This window comes from Ovis aries, chromosome 1 (genome assembly GCF_016772045.2).
Source record: "Ovis aries strain OAR_USU_Benz2616 breed Rambouillet chromosome 1, ARS-UI_Ramb_v3.0, whole genome shotgun sequence".
Taxonomy (NCBI): Eukaryota; Metazoa; Chordata; class Mammalia; order Artiodactyla; family Bovidae; genus Ovis; species Ovis aries.
This window is the reverse complement of record NC_056054.1, coordinates 266,331,445-266,351,215: the sequence shown is the minus strand read 5'-3', so window position 1 is coordinate 266,351,215 and position 19,771 is coordinate 266,331,445. Positions and strand designations below refer to the sequence as shown.

At 57.3% G+C, this 19,771-nt stretch overlaps 1 protein-coding gene across 21 annotated transcripts in view; it reads right to left on the bottom strand.

Annotated features, from left to right (window-relative positions):
* PCBP3 (poly(rC) binding protein 3) overlaps nucleotides 1-19,771 on the bottom strand; it is a 234,803-nt gene that overhangs the window by 7,944 nt on the left and 207,088 nt on the right. For 11 of the 21 annotated variants that reach the window (XM_060406306.1, XM_060406307.1, XM_042237902.1 and 8 more), the window contains 8 exons: nucleotides 19,133-19,287; nucleotides 16,906-16,929; nucleotides 16,071-16,103; nucleotides 15,592-15,708; nucleotides 14,740-14,871; nucleotides 13,903-14,031; nucleotides 9,213-9,356; nucleotides 6,504-6,545 (listed from right to left, as the gene is read on the bottom strand). In XM_060406306.1, coding sequence (XP_060262289.1) covers nucleotides 6,504-6,545; nucleotides 9,213-9,356; nucleotides 13,903-14,031; nucleotides 14,740-14,871; nucleotides 15,592-15,708; nucleotides 16,071-16,103; nucleotides 16,906-16,929; nucleotides 19,133-19,287 — 776 coding nt within the window. The remainder of the gene's footprint in view (nucleotides 1-6,503; nucleotides 6,546-9,212; nucleotides 9,357-13,902; nucleotides 14,032-14,739; nucleotides 14,872-15,591; nucleotides 15,709-16,070; nucleotides 16,104-16,905; nucleotides 16,930-19,132; nucleotides 19,288-19,771) is intronic. The other 10 variants (XM_042237923.1, XM_027961227.2, XM_042237940.1 and 7 more) reach the window with 2 other exon arrangements.

Sequence of the window (19,771 nt, the reverse complement as noted above, 5' to 3'; positions counted from 1 at the left end):
GACAGGGGCCCGATGGGGCCCGGCCCTTCCCCTGGGGGCTCTAGCCCTTTCACGTGGGGGCCGGGGCCAGTGGGAAGCCCCAGGAGCGGGCCTGCGCTCCTGTGCAGGGTCCGGCTGCTCCCTGCTCCTGGTCCACGACTCCACCCCAGCTGGTGTCTGTGCATCTGGTGGCCGGGCTTGTGCGGTCGCCACGTGGGCAGGGCCCTCTCCCTCTGTCCCCAAGTGCCCGGGAGCGCACGGCTATGCACCGGACAGGTCGGCAGGGCAGATTGGGGCTCTAGGGGCAGGAGAACTGACCCGAGTCGGCTCCAGCTCCGACCAGCGCTGCAGACATGGGCATAGCTGGGAGACGGGCCCCACGTGGGCAGCATGCAGGCTGAAGAAGCGCTGCCATGTGAGTTGGGTGAAGGAACATAGCACACTCACGAGGTTCCCCACTGGGCTGCCCATGGCCCCCACACCTGGGATGATCCTCTGTCTCCCAGTTAGATGAATAAGTCCGCTACCACACGTGTTACAGGCACAGCCAGATGACCCAGGAGGAGGGTTCTGCTCACACCTGGCAAGTCTGACCCTCAGAAGTTCAGCTGCTCCGACCCTGAGCTGTCCTCCGGCACGTGCCTGCTGCCTTTTATGAAACAGTGGCCACAGCACACATAACCCCCTCCGGCACCCACGGATGTAAGGTGACACCTGGGGAAGGACTGGCTGGACGGGGGTGCCCAGGAAGCCCTCCCCCCGAGTCGGGGACCGCTGCATGTCAGCTGACACCTTCCCGTCTTGGTTTCGTCCGTAACGGGGCCTCCTGGGCTCCATTTCTTCATTTTGTGAAGGAAGGCGCAGCACTGGGTGCTGAGGGGACTTCCCACTTTTTGAGGCATTTCTACCACAAATGTGGCCAGGATTGAGGGAAGAAAGGAGGGGAGGTGGTGCCACATCACAGACGTTTCTCCATGGCCTGCCCTTCCCACTGAACCGTGTCGGGGTATAACACACAGACAAGTGCTCAGGAGGGAACTCACAAGCATACAGCTACACGCACATTCAGTGACAGGCTGCGTGGTTCTGGCCGTGAGTCTCCTCTCCTGTGAGGTGCTCGCTGGTGTCCTTAGCCCATCTTTCTACCGGGCTGTTTTCTGCTGATTCATGTAAACTTACGTATTTCAGATTCTCATTCTAGTTCAGCTCCATGTACTAGAAAGATCTTTCCCCCAATCTCCTTATGGAGCCTTGAGAGAAACCACAGTTAAAAATTCTAATGTGGTCAGATTCATCACTGTTTTCCTTAATAGCTTGTGCTTCTGTGAACTGAAAGATATTCTATCTTTTTTTCTAGAAGTGTTACAGCTTTCTCTCTAGCTGTTGAAGTTCTCAGTACAGGCGGAGTGTTTGTTTCCCATCAGATGTTCTCGGTGTGACCAGCTTGCTGGCTCAGGCCTTTGCTCTTTCCCATAAAACAGCAGCAGGGACTTTGTGTCACTTCTGCAGTACCCGCCTCTCAACCTGGGGGGACCCCTGATGTCCCATCCAGGAGGGTCGTGTTTTTCCTTTCATTGCGCTCTTCTGGTTGGCTTCAAGTTTCAATAAGGACGAGATTTTTTTTTTTAATCACCTTCTAACTGTTGATTTTAACTCACTGTTTTGTGGGAGAGAGCTGTCTCTCTGATTCCAGCTTTTGAGAGATGGTGAGTCTGTGCTACGTGTGTCATGGAGCTTTGTAAGCGTTCTCGTGGGTCCGGCAGCTATGCTGGGGCGTGCTCAGGGCACACTGGTTAACTCGGCTCAGGCGGGACCATCAGAATCTCTTCCTTCTTGTCTACATGGCCTTCACGTTCAGGCTCCACTGCAGTGTCTGCCAGATTCCCCTAATGGTTTGTTAATTTTTTCCTTCACGTGTGTGAAGCTGTGTTTTAGGTGCATACAAATTTAAATTGCTTTCTTTGAGTGAACTGAACAGTTTATCAATAAGTAATGAGTAAGTGATTTGCAATAGTATATTGCTTCGAGTTAGTATTTTCCTATTTTTTTTTTTAAATTTTGTCTAGGTCCTTCTTCTTTAGGTGTGCCCTTTGAAATAAAACTGAAAACTTTTTTGTTTGCTTGTTTATTTTTTAAAAATCTGACAGATCTTGTTTTTTAACTGGAAAGTTTCTCTTACTTTGGTCACCGCAGATGTATAGTAATTTCTGTTGTCTTATTTTAATTGCCCTGATCATCCGGGGTTTCTTTTCTCTTTCCCTTTCTGCTGTGTTGATTAATGATATTTTCCGGTCACCCATTTCCCCCCACCCCACACCTTTAATGAAGTCACAAAAGTGAACAGTTTTCTGTTAGCCACCACTCTGGAACTGTAACACGTACACCTGCAGTCCTAATTCAGCATCTTTGCCTTCTCCTGAATGCTACAGTGGCCCCAGGATGCTTTCATCCCCTCGGCCACATCCTAAATCTTAGCTGTGCTCTTGGGGTCCATTTAGTTCTGTATGTTAATCTCAGCAATTAGCATTGATTTTGATTTTACAAAGTGTGTTTTCATTGACCCAGATGTTTACGTTTTAATAGACAAAAATATCAATGTTTTCTTTCTGATTTGTGTCTCCTTTAAAAGGAAGGAGATGGCAGATTTCTTCGCTCACCATTCTTTCTTGTGTTCGTAGCCTTCTTTCTGAGGTCATTTCCTTTTCCTGAAGGGCGCCCCTTAGAAGGTCACAGCTGTTTGAAAAACCCCTGCCCTCAATGATCCTCTGATGGTTGTTTTATCTCATCACCCCCTTCCGGCCCCTGCATTGCTCCTCTGTGACATTCTTTCTCCCTCCATCTTCAGAAGATACGCTTTGGTCTCTGGTGTCATGTGGCTTTGTTTGGACATGTCTAAGAAGGATTTGGGTTGATCTTGTTTGAGATTTGTTGAGACTGCTGAATGTGAGGACTGTTTTGTTACTGATTCTGAGAAATTCTCTGCGATCATCTCTTAGAGTCTTCCCTCCCTCCCACCTATCCTCTCTTCCTGGGGCTCTGACTGGATCCGGGTTCTTCCTTCTCAGTCCTCCATGCAAACAAGTTATCCAGGGTCTTATGAAAATTCAGGTTCTGATTCTGGGAGGGGCGGGCTGAGAGCTCTACCACTGAAAAGCAGCTCAGTTCAGCCAGAGAGGGTGTGTGACCTGGAGGAGGGGTGGGGAGGGGAGTTAACCTGCCCTATTAGCTTCTCTGCAGCAGGTGAGGCTGAGGGTGCCTCCCCGCCACCAAAAAGAGCCAGAGGCGTGGGCATCAGCAGGGCAGCCATGCAGGTCCCTCTCAGCAGGGCTCTCCCTGGGAGAGGGGGGACACTGAGGAGGCAGGTGGGGAAGGTGCTCCGTCCTAGCTGCGTCCACTGTGAGGAGGGTCCCAGGGACCACCGTCTGCACTCGCTGTAACACACGTTTCCATTTCCCCCCTGCTTACTCACTGAGCAATAACCTGGCCAACGCAGCACCCACCCTCCCCCAGGCACTCAATACCTCTGCTGAGACCCAGCGTCATGGGGACCCACAGCTCTGCTGCTCCTGGACCCCAGCTCTGGAGCTCTCTCCGTGAAGCTCCATGTCCTCCCTGTGAACCCCGGGGCACGGCGTACACCCAGGCCCCCGTTGGTCCAGCCCAGCTTCTGGTCTAAATCCTGCTTGCTTCCAGGCCCCTTTAAGGAGAAGATGCTGAGCAAGGGAGTGACTTGGGAACTCTGAAGACTAGAAATAAGATCCTCACGTGTGGGGTGCTTGAGGGTGACTCACTTCTCCCAGAAGAAAACAGTTCCTTCCTGGTATAATCAGCATGGGGACAGGAAGAGTGGAGGTGGGAGAGAGCAGTGATGATGCTCTGCGTCTGCTCCCGCATCCTGAGTCGTGGCTGCCATGGTCCTCCCATGTGTCTGAAACCACGTCTGACCCCTCGAGCAGGACCCGTGGGGGAGTGGGCAGCTGTCCTGGAGCATTGCCGCTGCCAGCCGTAATCTAGGTCACTGGCTGTGACCGAGGCCACCAGCCATGACCCAGGCCAGCCACCCAGCGGTCCCTGGCCTCTCTGAATGCCTGAGAGCTGTGAGTCTCAGGAGGATTCTGATGAAACAAGGCCTGAGCCTAGCGAGGACCTGGAGGAAGACTGTTGAAGGCGGGGCCCTGATTCTCAAGCCGGGTAAACCAGAAAGCAGGGGGAACTGCACATGCTTTAATTCTACATGGAGAAACCCTCGGCTTCAGGAAATGTATTTCCTCGTGGTCTACGCCTAATTCAGGAAGATGACTGTGTCAGTCACTGGGGTTGAAATGTTTAAATGGTGTATTCAGTTATCTTGTAAAATAAATTAGTACTGTCTATAATTATCATATTTGTGCTCTAAGAAAAGTGAAAGTGAAGTCGCTCAGTCATGTCTTCACTCTTCACGGCCCTGTGGACTAAAGCCTACCGGGCTCCTCCATCCATGGGATTTTTCCAGGCAAGAATACTGGAGTGGGTTGCCGTTGTCTTCTCCAGATCTTCCTGACCCAGGGTTTGAATCTGGGTCTCCCAAATTGTAGGCAGATGCTTTACTGTCTGAGCCACCAGGGAAGTCCGCTCTAAGAAATGAAGCTTTAAAAAAAATCCTACTGAAAATTAAGCTCAGATGAAACTGCCTTCCTGGCCATCGTCACTTGTTACCGTTTGTTTGGAACAGACTGTCAGTGACGGTTCGAGCTGTCAACTCTCTGCTCTGCAGGAGAAGTGTTTTATCAGAGTCCTGCTCTCTTCCCAACAGCTGCTCCACAGCACATGCAGGTCTGGAGGACACGGGGGCCCTCACAGAAGCCCTCAAGGCAACTATGTAACAGCGGCTATACAACAGTTTAAAAATTTAAAAAAAAATCTGAAACTACTCATTTTTAAGAGATACTGAGAACATCACATGAAAGAGCAAAACAATCGACTGATATAAAAACCAATCCACCAAACCAGTTGACGTCCCTGGGGCTCACTAGGCGCCTGCGCCCCCTGTGTGCCAGGCCTCAGTAGGGAGCACAGGCCCCGCTCAGCACTGCATGTCTGAGCCCTGGGTCCGAGTCCAAGCTGCAGTGGGGTAAACTGGCCCCTCTGACCCAGGTTGCTGTGTGCTGAGTTCTGAATGTGCTTTTGTACAGACGCTCTTCTGAAGGCAAGAGACTGCCAGCCATGGGGATCAAAGGCTGTGCCACCCCAGAAGCTGGCTTCCACTCTGACCTCTGCCACCCCTGCAGGTGTTCTATCGGGGTTCATGGACCACCCCCCAGCATTATGAGCACTCACTCTGCATGGAGACACACCCTCCCCCACCCCAGGCTCTTTTGCGCCTTCCCTGGGTCACAGCCAATGATGGTCAGTGGGACAAGGAGGGCAGGCAGCCCCACGTGGTGTGGGGGCGGTCCCCAAGTCCTGCATCCATCAGCTTCTCTGCCATCTGACTTGTTGCTTATGAGGATTTCTTTTCTACTCAATAGCAATTTCCTGCAATGATAATGAATTGAATCTCTGTGCTTTCAACACACATACATGTACTTAGTGTCAGTTAATTCTTAAACCTCCCCCTGCCCTGCTCTGTATCTTAGGCGACTGGCTCTGAACCTGACAATTCAAATCAGTGAGGATCTGCAGAAGACTGGCAGGCATCACGGTCCCTCGTGGCCCCTATGCCTGGACAAACCCCCACCCCCGCCCCCCAGCTCTCACGAAGCAGCACGTGGACGCATCCTCCCAGCACAGGGGACATATCTCAGGTGGGATCGCGCTCGCTGCAGCTGAGGCAGCGGCACATGAGCCCATTCCCTCTCCTCCTCCCTGCAGCCCACCGCCGGGGACCAGCGGGGCAGACTGCACTGCTCGGCGCATCTATAGCCCTGTGGCCCCGAGGTTCTCCCTGCATGGCTCTCAGGGTGCCCAGCCCTCCAGCAGCAGTGCCACACTGAGCCTGGAGCGCAGTCCGGAGCAGCCCTGGGTGTGCAACGTGTCGTAACACTAGCACAGAGCCTTGTCTGCTCTGTGGGCTTCTGATGGCCGGGATCTCGTGGGTGTGGGGACTTTGCTCCAACTGGGGCTGAAAGGGAGCGCACAGCATCACCAAAGGTTCCAACGCCCGTCCAAGGTGTCCCAGCACACCTGCTGATGGCTCGTCACCTGCCTGCACAGGTGCACACAGGGCCTGAGCTGTCCCTGCCCACCAGGGTGGGTGCCAGGGACACAGCAGCCCGGGGCCACCACACAAGGGCCCAGGTGTGGAGCAACAGCCGGGCTGCAGCCACGCTCAGAACAATTTGACACCAGGCCAAGTCCTCCACATGGAAGAATTAGTGCTAAGAGGTTAAAGGTTACTCAGGGCCATATGGATACGACACAGGTCAGGAACACGGAGAACGTATTAATATTATTGTGTAATATTAATATTAGTAGCAACTGACAGCAGCATGCAGGTAGGAGGAAGTGGTGACGAGAGGAGGTGAAGGGGCAGAGTGAAAACTCACATCTGGGTGAGGGATGGCGTACTGTCCCTGGATCGTGTAGGCCTGGAGAGAGAGAGACACCGTCAGCTCGCGAAGCCGCGGCCACACACCCCCTCACCGCATGCCCTCACAGAACGAGGGCCTCCTGGGGCGGGCTCCCCTGCCAGCGGGCACCGGCTCTCTGGTTACTCTGGTTAAGGCTTTCCCCTTCACATAGGACAGGCGATCCCTCCCTCCGGAAGCTGGGGGCGGGGGTTCTGTGTCCCCTGTGGCTGGATCTACAACCAGACATGCGATGGGGTGGGGGCAGGGTGGAGGGACCAGGTGGGATATGTCCAGCTCTCACCCTGTTGTTTCTCAATAGGAAATAGCTACGCGCCATCCAGTCGACCCCTGCTGGGGACTGATGGTTATTAACACTGGAGAGTTTAATCGGCCATCAGAGTACACACTTTCAGGAAATAACTTTTCCCAAGATAACCAAACAACAAAACAGAAAACTTTAAAAGGTGGCTCAAACCCCACTTTGCAAATGTCAGATTAAGAAATGCGCCCAAATCAGCCGCAGGCTGGCGAGTGTCTTCCGGCCCCAGGGGACTGGGCGCAGCACACGCTTGGTGGTACGGCCCCTAGGGGAGTCTCGCTGGGCTTCATCACGTCACTCGCCTTCAAGACGGTGACACGGAGCAGCCACAGCAGGTGTGTGTGACCCGCAGCCTCTCCCACACCCAGGCCCCTGCCCCACAGTCCCTCAGCGAAGATTCTTCCAGAAACTCATGGCCAATCAACAAACAAACCACACAGAGTCGAGGGAGAGTGAAGACAAAGGCTTTCACCGGGACTTGGGATATGGGAGCGTGTTGCAGGGCACACTCGCCCGCCGGGGGGTGGGTGGGTGCGGAGCCCTGCCAGGGGAGGTCTGGCACCTCACAGTGCAGGAAAGCAGCCCGGCCAGAGACAGCGAGCATGCGGCAGCCTGTGGCACCTGGGGCCGAGGGACCACGAGGCCCATCTGCAGGCGTTGCATAGATGCCACTAGGCACTGTGCCACCGTGTCTCTGGGTAAGATAGGCCCTGGAGGGGTGCTGCCCACGCGCTCCGGCTTGTGGTTCTTCGCCCTGGACGCTGCTTCTGACACCTTTTTCTCACTCAGCTGTCAGTGCTATTTGAAGTGCACAGCCACCCACCATCCTCTCAGAACAGAGGTGGAGACAAGCCCAGGCAGTAGGTTCTGTCTGGGCAGACTCTGGGGTCTGAACCTGCTGCGGAGGCAGGAGCCGCCTTTCTACAGCAGGGGCCTGGCCAGTTCTTCCCTGGAAAGGTCGGGCTAAGAGGCTCTGAAGCCGGGCGTGCAGTGTTTCCTGCATTCGGGTGCGGGGGCCAGGGCCTGGGACACGGGCTCCTCCGCCCAGCTGCCTGCAGTGCTGACGACCAAGACCAGTCACTCACTGGCCACTCGTGCTGTCCCCAGGGCACAGGGGCCGGGTTAAGGTGCTGCCCTCCCACGGGGGTGGTGACCTTGCTGCCCCGCCCAGCCAGGAGGCTGCCCGGGCTCCAGCTCTTGTCAGTCCGCCTCCCTTCTGGGTAAAGCCTGTGCTTCACCACCAGGGGTCGTCACAGGCTTGCCTGCACGCACGCTGGGGCCGAGGCCTGGCAGGTAACTAACCTGCCCACTCACCTGGATGCAGCGAGGAGAGGAGCTCTGAATAGGGCTGGCCCGCTGTGGCCACCCTGAGCCACGGGCCGTGGGAACTGCTGCTTCCCCAGGGGAAGCAACCCAAAGGCGGCTGCAGGAGCAGAGACCCAGCTGTTGCCGCACAGGGGTGGGGGAGAGGGGAGAGGGGAGGGATGGGGGCAGGGTGGGGGGCTGGAGACAGGACCGGGCCATCTGATGAGGCTCCTTCACAGAGCAGGATGGGGCAGCGCAGGAAGCCGGGGACGACCTGCGTTTGCCTCTTTTCCTTCTCAGCCCCTCCCCCACCCTGGGGCACCCAGGACCTCCGTCTTCACTCTCCCTGAACAAACACACAGCACCGCTGCCCGGACGCAGAGCTCCCCCTGGCACTACTGGGCTGCGTGTGCAAAGTCCTTGACCGAGGCTGAGGTGACCCTGCCGGCGCCCAAGGGCAGGAGACGCAGCACGGCCCCTCTGTCGGCCCCACTAGGCCAACCACTGGCTGAAGACAAACCGCCACGACCCCTTCCTGGTGGGAGAGAAGGGTCAGGGACTCTTGCCCAAACCCCGGTATGCAGTGCGGCTGTGCCCAGCCTCCTGGGCCTGCGGCCAGTGTGGGGAAGGGGAAGGGCGAGGGTGCGGACCATCCGAGTAACCGGGAGGCCCAGTCGGGCCTCCTTCATCCTCCTCTTGTTCCTCACGTGCTACTGGGAGGGACATGTGTGTGGGAACGCGTGTCTCAGGGGGAAATGGGCCAGTTTTTACAGTCGTAGTCGTCTCAACCCTGAGTCCCAAGACCCCTGGCAATACCCCCGGCCCTCCTTCCCTCTGAGCTTCCTAAAAGCACCAGAGACTAGACTGGGCAAGGCTGCCCAACTGCACAGGCCTGAGCCCAGGCCAGGGTTGTCCTGGGCCCCTTCCGTTCGGGGACACCGCCTGGCAGTCTCATGCGGGGCCTGCGCTCAGCCCCGGCCGGGCCAAGGGTGGGGAGCTCTGCGTCCAGCACGGGCGGGGAGACGTGCACGTGAGAAGGGAGAAAACCTGAGTGCACTAACGGGCAGCGGCGGGGGCTGCAGTAAAAGGCTGAGGTTGGCAGTGGAGGCCGCGAGCGGGTCGGCTCTTACCTGACCACCTGCAAAAATGACAGGGGTGGAGGCGGGCTTTGGGCGGTAGGGAATGGTGGCACCTTTCGGTGGGGACTAGGAAAAGGGACAGGAGGGAGACAGAGTGTTAGAGCGGCCTCGCAGCCTGACGGTCGTGAGGCCTCCTTCCGAGCCCCGCCCACTGCGCCACCCAGCCCTCCCCAGCCCCCGGCCCTCCAGGAGCCACCACCCTAGATACAGCCCCCAGCAGGAGGCAGCGGGCGAGGTGGGAGGAGCGACCCTGCCTGCACGCAACCCTTCCCTGGAGCCAAGCTTGGAGGGGACGCCTCTGCCTTCAGTCCTCGGGAAGAGCCCTGGGACTCTGTGCCCAGAATGGCGCTCCACTTGGCCTGGGCTGATGTTCAGTTGGCCTCATCTCAGCAAAGTTAGAAACATCCAATTTCACTATTGACAAAAGAGTCATCATTTAATACACCTCAGAGTCCAAATGAAATAGTCCACAGCTGTGATGAGATCTGCTACAACTTCCTTCCACTATTCTGTGTCCAAAACTTTAGGATTTGTGTCTTGGGGTGCACGATATTCTCAGGTACCAGAAGTATGCCAGGGTCTGACGATGTCAGCCTAACCCTGGGTCAGGAGCAGTCATGCCCGCTGCCAGCTGCTGCCTGGGCAACTGTCTTCCCTGGGAGCAGAGTCCACGGGGATGGGCTTGGCTGTTGTAGTCCCAAGTCAGCTGCACCACCAGCCCGGGGCAGAGCTAGGGGACCAGAGCAGTCTGTCCCCGCAGGGAGCTCCTGAGGCCACTGCCCACCCAGGCCCAGTCCATGCCTCCGTCAGGCAGTATGACTTCAGAGTGCTCCCACCCAAGGAATGTGCAGGGATATGGGGACCGTAGACTGGCTGGTGGCTTCAACTCTGCAGCCCAGGCTGCACCATGTGACCTTGAATACATCGTGTAACCTTGGCCTGCTACTGCAACCTTGAACACAGTATGACCTTGAATGTGCTGTATGACCTTGAACACAGTGGTGTGACCTTGGTTGTGCTGTGTGACCTTGAACATGCTATGTGACCCTGCATGTACTGTGTGATCTTGAATACATTGTGTGACCTTGGAAGTCCATGTGACCTTGAATACACTATATGATCTTGGCTGTGCTATGTGACCTTGGACACACAGTATGACCTTGGATGTGCTGTGTGACCTTAACTGTGCTCTGTGACCCTGATTATGCTGTTTGACCTTGGATGTACTATGTGATCCTGAATACACTGTGTGACCTTGGCTGTGTTGTGTGACCTCAGACACACTGTATCACCTTGAACATGCTATGTGACCTTGGACACACTGTGACCTTGAACATGTGCAACCTTGGTTATGCTGTGTGACCTTGAATGCACTGTATGAACTGTGTTATGCTGTGTGACTTTGAATATGCTATATGACCTTGGATGTATTGTGTGATCTTGAATAAATTGTGTGACCTTGGAAGTCCATGTGACCTTGAACATACTGTATGATCTTGGCTGTGCTATGTGACCTTGGACACACAGTATGACCTTGGATGTGCTGTGTGACCTTAACTGTGCTCTGTGACCCTGATTATGCTGTTTGACCTTGGATGTACTACGTGATCTTGAATATATTGTGTGACCTTGGATGTCCACGTGACCTTGGCTGTGCTGTGTGACCTTAGACACATTGTATGACCTTGGACGTGCTGTGTGACCTTGTGTGACACAGAGAGGCTGCTTCAGGGACCTGTGTTTGGGTAAAGGAGGGCTCCTGTCTCTCCATCTCTGGCTCGCCCTTGGTTGTGACCAGGCACCTCTCAGGGGATTCTCTGCAGTCTCAGGGTGCCTCATGGTCACCAAGCAGGAAGCATGACTACACTGAAGGACCATTTCCACTGGTGCAAGTGGAGGACTCAGTCCACTGCTACCCCCTCTCTGTCCCAGAGGTGGGGGTGGACTCTGTGCTGCTCAGCCTTAGCCATCACCCTTGCTCCACGGTGCCCTCTGACCCCACCAACAGCAGCACCCACACTGCACCAGCCCTGATGTCTAGCTCCCATCCCCTCTGACTTCTGATGGAAGAAGGCCTTCTGAGCACACCTCCCTGGGGGCCCTGATACTCACGTTCTCCACCTAACTAGCCGTACCTCGAGCAGCCCCGCCCCCCCTCGGTGGGGATTTCTCAGGTGGAGGCCCCACCCCAAAGCTCAAAACTCCATACACTCTTCATTTAACACCAGGCCAGGGGCCTCTGGGTGTGAGAATGCTCCCTCCCCAGTAAGCAGCCTCTCCTGGGAGCCCTGTGACACCAGTGACAGGAGGCCTCGTTCCCCCCACCTCCACAAGGACCCATCACACACGCCTGTGTTTCAGTCTGCCTCCCACGGCCCCGGGGGCACAAGCAACTATAGCCTACAGGTCAGGCTCTTCTGTGGGGCCACGTCTGACCATGAATGCGGCATAGGCAAGGCCACGCATGAGGAGTCCTGAGGAGACCACAGGTCCCGCTCAGACCTCATCATCCTAGGGTGGCTCACATCTCTGCCCTGCACCCCCACAGGGCACCTGCCACCCACTAGGCTGGCATGGGCTTCCTCACTTCCTGGGGTGTCTGCCACACTAGGGGTGCCAGGTCCTGCAGGCCACCTGCCCTCCTGGCCACTCGTGGTCCCAGCACCAGGACTGAGGAAGACACTGTTCATAACCAGGACCAGTGTAGGGGATGTTGCAGAAAAAAAACATTCAGGAAAATCTGTCCAGGGCACACCTGACTCCAGGGCACACCTGACTTCCCAATATCACACTTCAGGAAAATAAAATCAATACCAACTTTTTTTGAAGAAGTTGGACATGGTGCTTTAGCGCCAGGTCAAGTACAGAAGGACGTCCCTGGTGGCTCAGACAGTAAAGCGTCTGCCTACAATGCGGAAGACCCGGGTTCAAGCCCTGGGTTGGGAAGATCCCCTGGAGAAGGCAATGGCACCCCACTCCAGTACCATTGCCTGGAAAATCCCATGGACAGAGGAGCCTGGTAGGCTACAGTCTATGGGGTCGCAAAGAGTCGGACACGACTGAGCGGCTTCACTTTCACTTTCAAGTACAGAAAAAGGAGAGCCCCTGCTGCCCCCGAGCTAGCATCCAAGCAGGACTGCAGTCAGCCAGGGTGGACGCTCCATGGCTTCACTGTGGGGGAGCAGGGCCTGATGGCCAGGCAACCAGCGCAGCTAGTAAAACCTTCCGTTAGAGGCCTGATGACCGCATTTTAGCTTTAAAAAGACCAGCAACTATTATTGACAACTTTAGTTAATCTTGTAGCAGTTTGCGTATTGACTGAAACTTAAATCTTGGGATTTTCCTCAAAATTTTGAGAGGTTCCTTTCTGCTCAGCTGCACCTTCCTTACTTCTCCTTCTGTTGATGCTTTTCTCCACCCCTTTGTCTTCGCACTGTGGGCATTTTCCTGTGCTTTCATAAGCACAGCCTGCTGTGCCTCAGCAGTGTCTCTGGTGCCTGCACGTAGTCCAGCCAGGGGGCCTGGCGGCGGTGTGGGCCACTGCACTCCACCTGCATCTCCAGCCCTGATGTGCCCCTAGGGCACACCTGCACCAGGGTACAGCTGTCTCCAGGGCACAGCTGTCTCCAGGGCACACCTGTCTCCAGGGCACAGCTGACTCCAGGGCACACCCGTCTCCAGGGCACAGCTGACTCCAGGGCGCACCTGACTCCAGGGCACGTGTCTCCATTCCACATCTGCCAACAGCGTACACCTATCTCCAGTTCATGACCACCACCAGTGCACGCCTGTCTTCAGTGCACATCTGTCTCATGCACACACCTGCCACCAATGTACACCTGATTCCATACACACCTGTTTTCAGTGCACACCTGCCCCCAGTGTACACCTGTTTCCAGCACAAAACTGCCTCCAGTACATGGCTGCCTCTAAGCCACACCTGTTTCTAGTGTACACCTACCTCCAGGGCACACATGCCGCCACTGTACACCTGCCTTCTCTGCACACTTGCCACCAGTGTACACACGCCACCAGTGCACACCTGCGTCCAGTGCACACCTGCCACAGGTAACACCTGTCTCGAGTACACACCTGACTCCAGTACACACCTACTTCAGTGCAGACCTGCATGCAGTGCAGACCTGTCTCCAGCACACCAGCCACCAAGGCACACCTGCCTCCAGTGCACACTTGGGCCCAGTGCACACCTGTCTCCAGTGCACACTTGTCTTTAGCATAGACCTGTCTTCAGGACACAGGTGCACCATTTTTAAGGCCTGCCCCTTTGCGTGGACTCTTCATTCAACTCCATAGATTTTGGCAGGGCCTGTGCCCCCACCACCTTCTCTCCCCAAATCCCCAGGGAAGATGAGATCCCACCCTGAGGTGGCAGAGCTGGCAGCCCTCCCACAGTGCCCACACACTCTGCACAGCTCTCACTCAAGTTGCCTTGAGCCTGGATCAGGGACGTGGGCCCATTCCTGAGGCCCAGTCCAGGCAACGCTGACCAAATGAATCCTCAGGGCACCCGAAACCTCCAGCACTCAGAAAAAGGGCTGGGTGTAGTGAGGGGCAGGCGGGCGAGGAGCCCGGACTTGCAGACAGACTGTACCTCCAGCATGACCACACAGATCTGCTTGACACACTGGATGATGGCGTCCGGGGTCCCCGAGATGGTCACTGCCCGCTCTGTGGAGTTGGGCAGCATGTCCCCGGCCACCTGGACCTGGGCACCTGTGGACTGGAGAGACTGGATGTTGGATGGGGCCCTGCTGAGGTGGGCGGCGCGCACTGAAGCAACATGTCCTGACTGCCCTCGGGATGCCCACGAGGCGCTGCCTCAGGTCACCCCTCCACGCCCGCTACATGCTCCATCTGGAGCACCCGTGGGCAGCCACATCCGTCTGGCGCAGACCACTGCTGCCAGCATGGACCTGTGTAGGAGGGGTGATGCTGGGTGGGGGGAGGGGCATCTCAGCAGACAGGTTTTTTCCCCACATATGTGGAATTCTTCCTCTGTGTGGAGTTTGAGGTCCCAGACAAAGATGGACTCCAGTCTTGGGGCCTGAACTATATGGCCGTCTTTCCTGGAAGGAGTCAGGCTGGGGGCTGCCCTCCCTTGAGAGAGGAAGGCTTTCCTTGGAGATGAACATATGGGTGTGGGGTCACACCTCAGGCGACCTCCACCCCAGTGGGTGGCTCAGCATTCTCCCAGGCACCTCCCTGGGCAGGCAGAGCCCATGCACTGGGGCCCCGTCCTAGAAGTCAGGCCTGGCGCCTGTGCCTGACACCCACATCGGAGATCCCCTGGCCTCTCTGCCTTGTGCTCGTCCCTCCCCCGTTCCCAGCTCCGTGCTGCAGGGTCAGCAGGGAGGGGGCCGGTGCTCTGCCCAGGGGTGTCCTGACCCGCTTGGCTCACGGCCCTGGGGTGGGGGAGGAGGGCTGTTACCTCCCTGATCTCTTTGATCTTGGAGCCGCCTTTGCCAATCAGGGACCCGCACTGGCTAGCAGGGACCACCAGCCTCAGCGTCACCGGAGGCTTGCTGGTGGCTGGACTGTTGCTCATGGAGTTGATGATGTCCTGGGGAGGGAGAGGCATGCACACCACTGTGAGAGCCCAGACAGGCTTGCTGTGGACTGGGGGAGGGGGCAGGCTGGGCTGGTTGCAGGGCCTGCGAGGCTGGGCCCGGTTCAGGTGATGAGGAGAGGGAGGTTGGAGAACACCAGGAGACCCCCAGATAGGCCTGTTCCAGCGTCACAGTGCTGCTGTGGGGTGGGGCATGGGCCCCAGGGTGCCCAAACTCAGGGTCTGACCTCTGACCTTCAGGCCTGGTGGGGCAGACATCTGGACAGAGGGTGATACATTTGACAGAAAGATTGACTCCCCAGCTTGGTTGTCTCTCAGTAAAGAGATCACATAACTAAGCAATTTCAAAAACATCAGAAACACGTAAACATCTTGAGGTGTAACTCACTGGCAGATGGGCACAGAAGCGCACAGGCACAAAGGTGTGTTGGTTCCCATGTTTGGGCTCCCTGTGCCCACATCTGAGCCAAGCTGCCCACCCCAGGGGTCAGCCACTGTGGACAGGGCTGAGGCCCCATACCGCTTCCTCACTGCCAGGCTCCAGGCCTTCCCTGAGGGCTTGTGCTCTGGGGGCCAGGCCCGAGGAAACCCTCAGTGAGGGAGGTGAGCCTCGGGAGGAGGGGCACTGGTCTGTTATCAGGTGGACTGGTGGGGAGGTTCTGGGGGAGGCAGAGGAGCTGAGAGGTCCCCTCGCCCAGAGCAGGGACCCCTTACCTCTTCAAACTTGTAGGCGATCATGGCAAAAGCCTTGAAGATGGCGTCTGTGGGGCCCGTGATGGTTACGATTCTCTCTGGGCAGTTTCCCTCCGAGATGTTGATTCTTGCCCCGCTCTGGGAGGAAGGTGAGCAAACCTCAGAAACTGGATTCAAGCTACTGGGCTGGCAGCGGGCTGGGTCCTCAGGCCTACTGACCACCAGAGATGCCCACAGGCTGGCGGCACCTGGACCGCAGCACTGATGACCAGTCCTATCCTAATGAGTGGGCTGTGACCTGGCCGTGACCCAGGAGGGTGCCTGAACCACCAGCGTGCACACTGAGGGCTCCCCACGGTCACCCCTCACTCTCATCCCTGGTGTATGGGGTTCCTGATGGATCCAGGCCTTGTGGGGCTGGGTGCAGAGCTGCTGGGAGGCCCAGCCTCCACCCTCCCACCCGCCCAGGAATGGTGCTGGGCTCAGGGGGGCCCACTCACCTCCTCACGCATCTTCTTCACGGTCTCTCCTTTCTGGAACAGAGGTTCAGACAAGGGAGGGGGTCACTTGGGCTTCTGCCACAGGCCCGGGAGGCCAGACACCCCAGCACTTAAAGCCAGACTCGGTGCCTGACACAGGTGACCCCCCAGCCCTCCCTGCCCCCTTGTCCAGGGCCCAGGCCGCAGGCTGGGTGGGCCTGGCCCCGCAGACCTGATGCACCTCCACGTCTGACCTGGGCACCTGCTCCACCTGGCAGGTCTGCACCCTTCTCCATATTCACCACAGGCAAAGTGGGGACTAGGCCAATGGACAACCCCTCAAAAAAGAGTGGCTTGTGAAAAAGAGCCTGACTCCGAGCTCTAGGGGTGCCCCCACTGTTCAAGGACCATGTGGGACCAGGGAGCCTTAGACAGCCACAGGACTTGGGGAGGGGGTCCTGGCCTGCCTGCCCACAAGCATGGGCTTCCACACCAGTGCTTGCTCTCTCTGGGGGCATTTCTGTGCGAACGGACTCACTACACTCAGGCTGGAGGCAGGACACTGCTCCCAGGAATGACGTGGGGACTCGTATGGGTCAAACTTGGGGAGAAGGACTGGCGGACAGAGCCCTGGGGGATGGGGTGGCCTCAGGGGAGGGTTCCCAGTGCCCGCAGGACCAGACAACAGGAGGCGATGGGACAGGTTCGGGGGTGCAGCCTGAAGGCAGGGGGCAGGATTCCCAAGGGACTCTCTCTGCACATGTGGCACACAGGTGCACGCCCACCCCAGCACAGGCTCTCTGGGCCTCACTTCCCCCTAAGATCCCAAGAGAGGCAGAGTTTACTCAATAATTACCTTTCCGATAATGCTGCCAACTTCCTGTAGGAAAGGAAGCAGAGAGAGGTGATGTTAGAGAGCAGAGGGAGCAGGATGCCTGTGACAGGCGTGGGAGACCGCCCACTGGCCGGAACTCGAGCGGCAGGGGAGGCCGGCAGCCAGGAGAGGGCAGGCGGCAGGCTGCCCTGCCTCTGATGGACAGACAAAGAGAATGGCAAGCTGCCTTCTCGACAGACACATTGGCAGGCATCACTTGTGCACTTAGGCCTCAAGGGAGCCTGCAAGAAACAGGTGAAGGTAAAATCTCCCTCGATGACCTTGTGATGTTAAAGTTTAGTGCTATTGCTATTTGACCTTTTTAAAAACGGTTGAACATTCCAAGGGGCTTCCCAGGTGGCTCAGTGGTTAAAAATAAATAAATAAATAAACCCTCTTGCCAATGCAGGAGATGCAAGAGATAAGGGTTCGAACCCTGGATCGGGAAGATCCCCTGGAGAAGGAAATGGCTAGCCAATCCATTTGCCTGGAGAATTCTTGTTTGGAGAATCCCACGGACAGAGGAGCCTGGTGGACTATGGTCCATAGGGTCGCAAAGAGTCAAACGCAATTGAGCGACTGACCATGCGCACGCGCACACAGACGCGCACGCAGAGAACATTGAAAGATGTCTCAACACCCTGCCATAGTTTTAAAGCCTGGGGCTCACGATGGTTCAGACATGCTCACAGCTAGGACTGCCCATCATGGCACCTTCTTACCCAGGACAAACCCTCGGGCCCCGCTGGGCAGCCCCACCCAGGGACGCAGGGCCCACTGGCTTTCAGCTGCAGAGAGCAGCTTCCACAATTAAACTCATCTTCCTTGTTCCAGCGAAGCCCTCAACAACGACAGTGCCCTGGGGCAGACTCTGGGAGGGTCTGTGTTGTGGGGCTGCCCTGGGGGCTGTGTGCAGCAGTGGTGGCCAGGCGCTGGGTGGGGGCTCCCTTGGTGGTTGGGGTACCTCACCTCCCAGGGGAGGGTTGGGTGCTCACTGTGCCAGCTGCTGCTGGAAGTGGGGTGTGTAACTGACCTCAGACTGCCCTCTGCGGTACACACCCAGCCTCCGACAACCTTAACCAAATGTCACCCCACTCTGGGAGTGGGTAGGTGGTCACCCTTCCTTCACCTCTACAGAAAGGGGAGTGCCAGGTGTGAGCTCCAGCTTCCAGAGAGCTAGGGAGAGCAGGGCCTCGGGCATGAGGCCAGCCTCTGCAGCCCCAGGTTCCTCCTGCTGCCCACACGGATGGACCACGGAGCTAGGACAAGTCTGTGTTGCTGTACTGGAGTTGGGGGTGTGAGCTCAGGGGCCCAGCACAGAGATAAACATGGAAAGCAGTAGTGTGTAAATGTGCACAGACACACACGCATATACACAAACACAACTTCCCCAGCCCTGCCTGGGACCCACAGAAGCCCGAGAGCCACGAACAACCCCATGCGCCCATACCTGGGCTTCTAAGGCCAGCCCACCAGCCTCACTTAGGGGAGTCGGGGTCTCTGGGCCAGTTCCAGAAGCAGGAGGAAAGCAGGATGAGCGATAGCAGTGTTCTACGCCAGAGGGGCTGCTGTCAGAACAATGCGACCACCACGGCCAAGTCAGGGGCAATGTGGTCATCAGAGCCAGTCATGGCAGGACAGGGACAGTGTGCGGTGACAGGAGCAAACAGGAGCCCCACGTCCAGGAGCTACGAGTGAAGCAAGGGGCATGCTGGCAGCCACGCAGCCCCTGACTGGCTGCCAGCAAGGACCCCTGATGACCGTGGAGGGGGCAGGGAGGCGCCCGCAGGCACCCCCACCAATGACGCCCTGAAATCTGCACTCTGATGGGAAGGCTTCTGGGTCACTCCTGCCAACGGCGAGGAAACAGCCGAAAAAGCCAACACGAGGGAGTGAGGGACATTGTCTTTACAAAAGAGCTGGATGGGAAGCCGAAGGCAAAAGGCACAGGGACTGTGGGGAGTGCTGGGTGAAGGGAAGCCCTGGGGTGAGCGGCGGCGGGCACAAGTGGGGGCGTGCCAGTCAGCGTGCTGTCCTGAGGAGGGCGCCCTGGCGTGAAGGACACGCAGGAGGCGGCTCAGACGCAAGAGGCTCCGGGAGGAGCAGGCGTGGGACGGCGATGCAAGTTCGCGATCACTTGGAATTGTAAGAAGCCTGGTTCGGAACTGAGCCCCTGCGTGGGCAGCCTCCACTTCCCCCAGGCCCGTACCTTTCCGTGCATCAGCAGGCGGATGGTCAGCGTCACGTTCAGGCCACCTTCCGAGACCTTGGACTCCATCTTTCTTCCAAAATGCAGCTGGGGGTGGTGGCTCAAGGTGCCGAGGGCGCCGTGAGGAAGGACAGATGGGGCCCAGATGGTGTCACCTGGTGAGGGAGGGCTCACGTCAGGGGTTGGGTCTGCCCACGGGGCCAGGTCAAGGCTGGGCTACGGCCTTCCACACTGTTGGGGTGAAAGGCGGGGCTCTGAGCAGGGGGATCTGGGGCACCCAGCCACACGAGGGAGGGAAGGGCGCCCCAGGACTTGCGCTGTGGGCCCTGCAGGGGCTGCAGGCACGTTGGGGACAGGTCCCAGGGAAAGGTCGCCAGGGACTGACCCGGCCTGCCCGTTAACGCAGGGCTCTGGGCTCAGTGTCGCCTCCGTGACGAGGGCCCGTGAGTGGCTGGAGGGGAAGGGGTGACCCCGTCAGCCTGGGGACCTCCATGTGTGGGGGGTGTCTGCTCTGCTGCCACCTTGGCCCTGTCCACTGCCCAATACACCAGGGCCAGAACCCTCCCTTCAGCCTTAAGAAACGTGGAGACCACAGATTCGTGTCCCTAGAGGTCTAGAGTTGCGATTCCTTAGCTATCC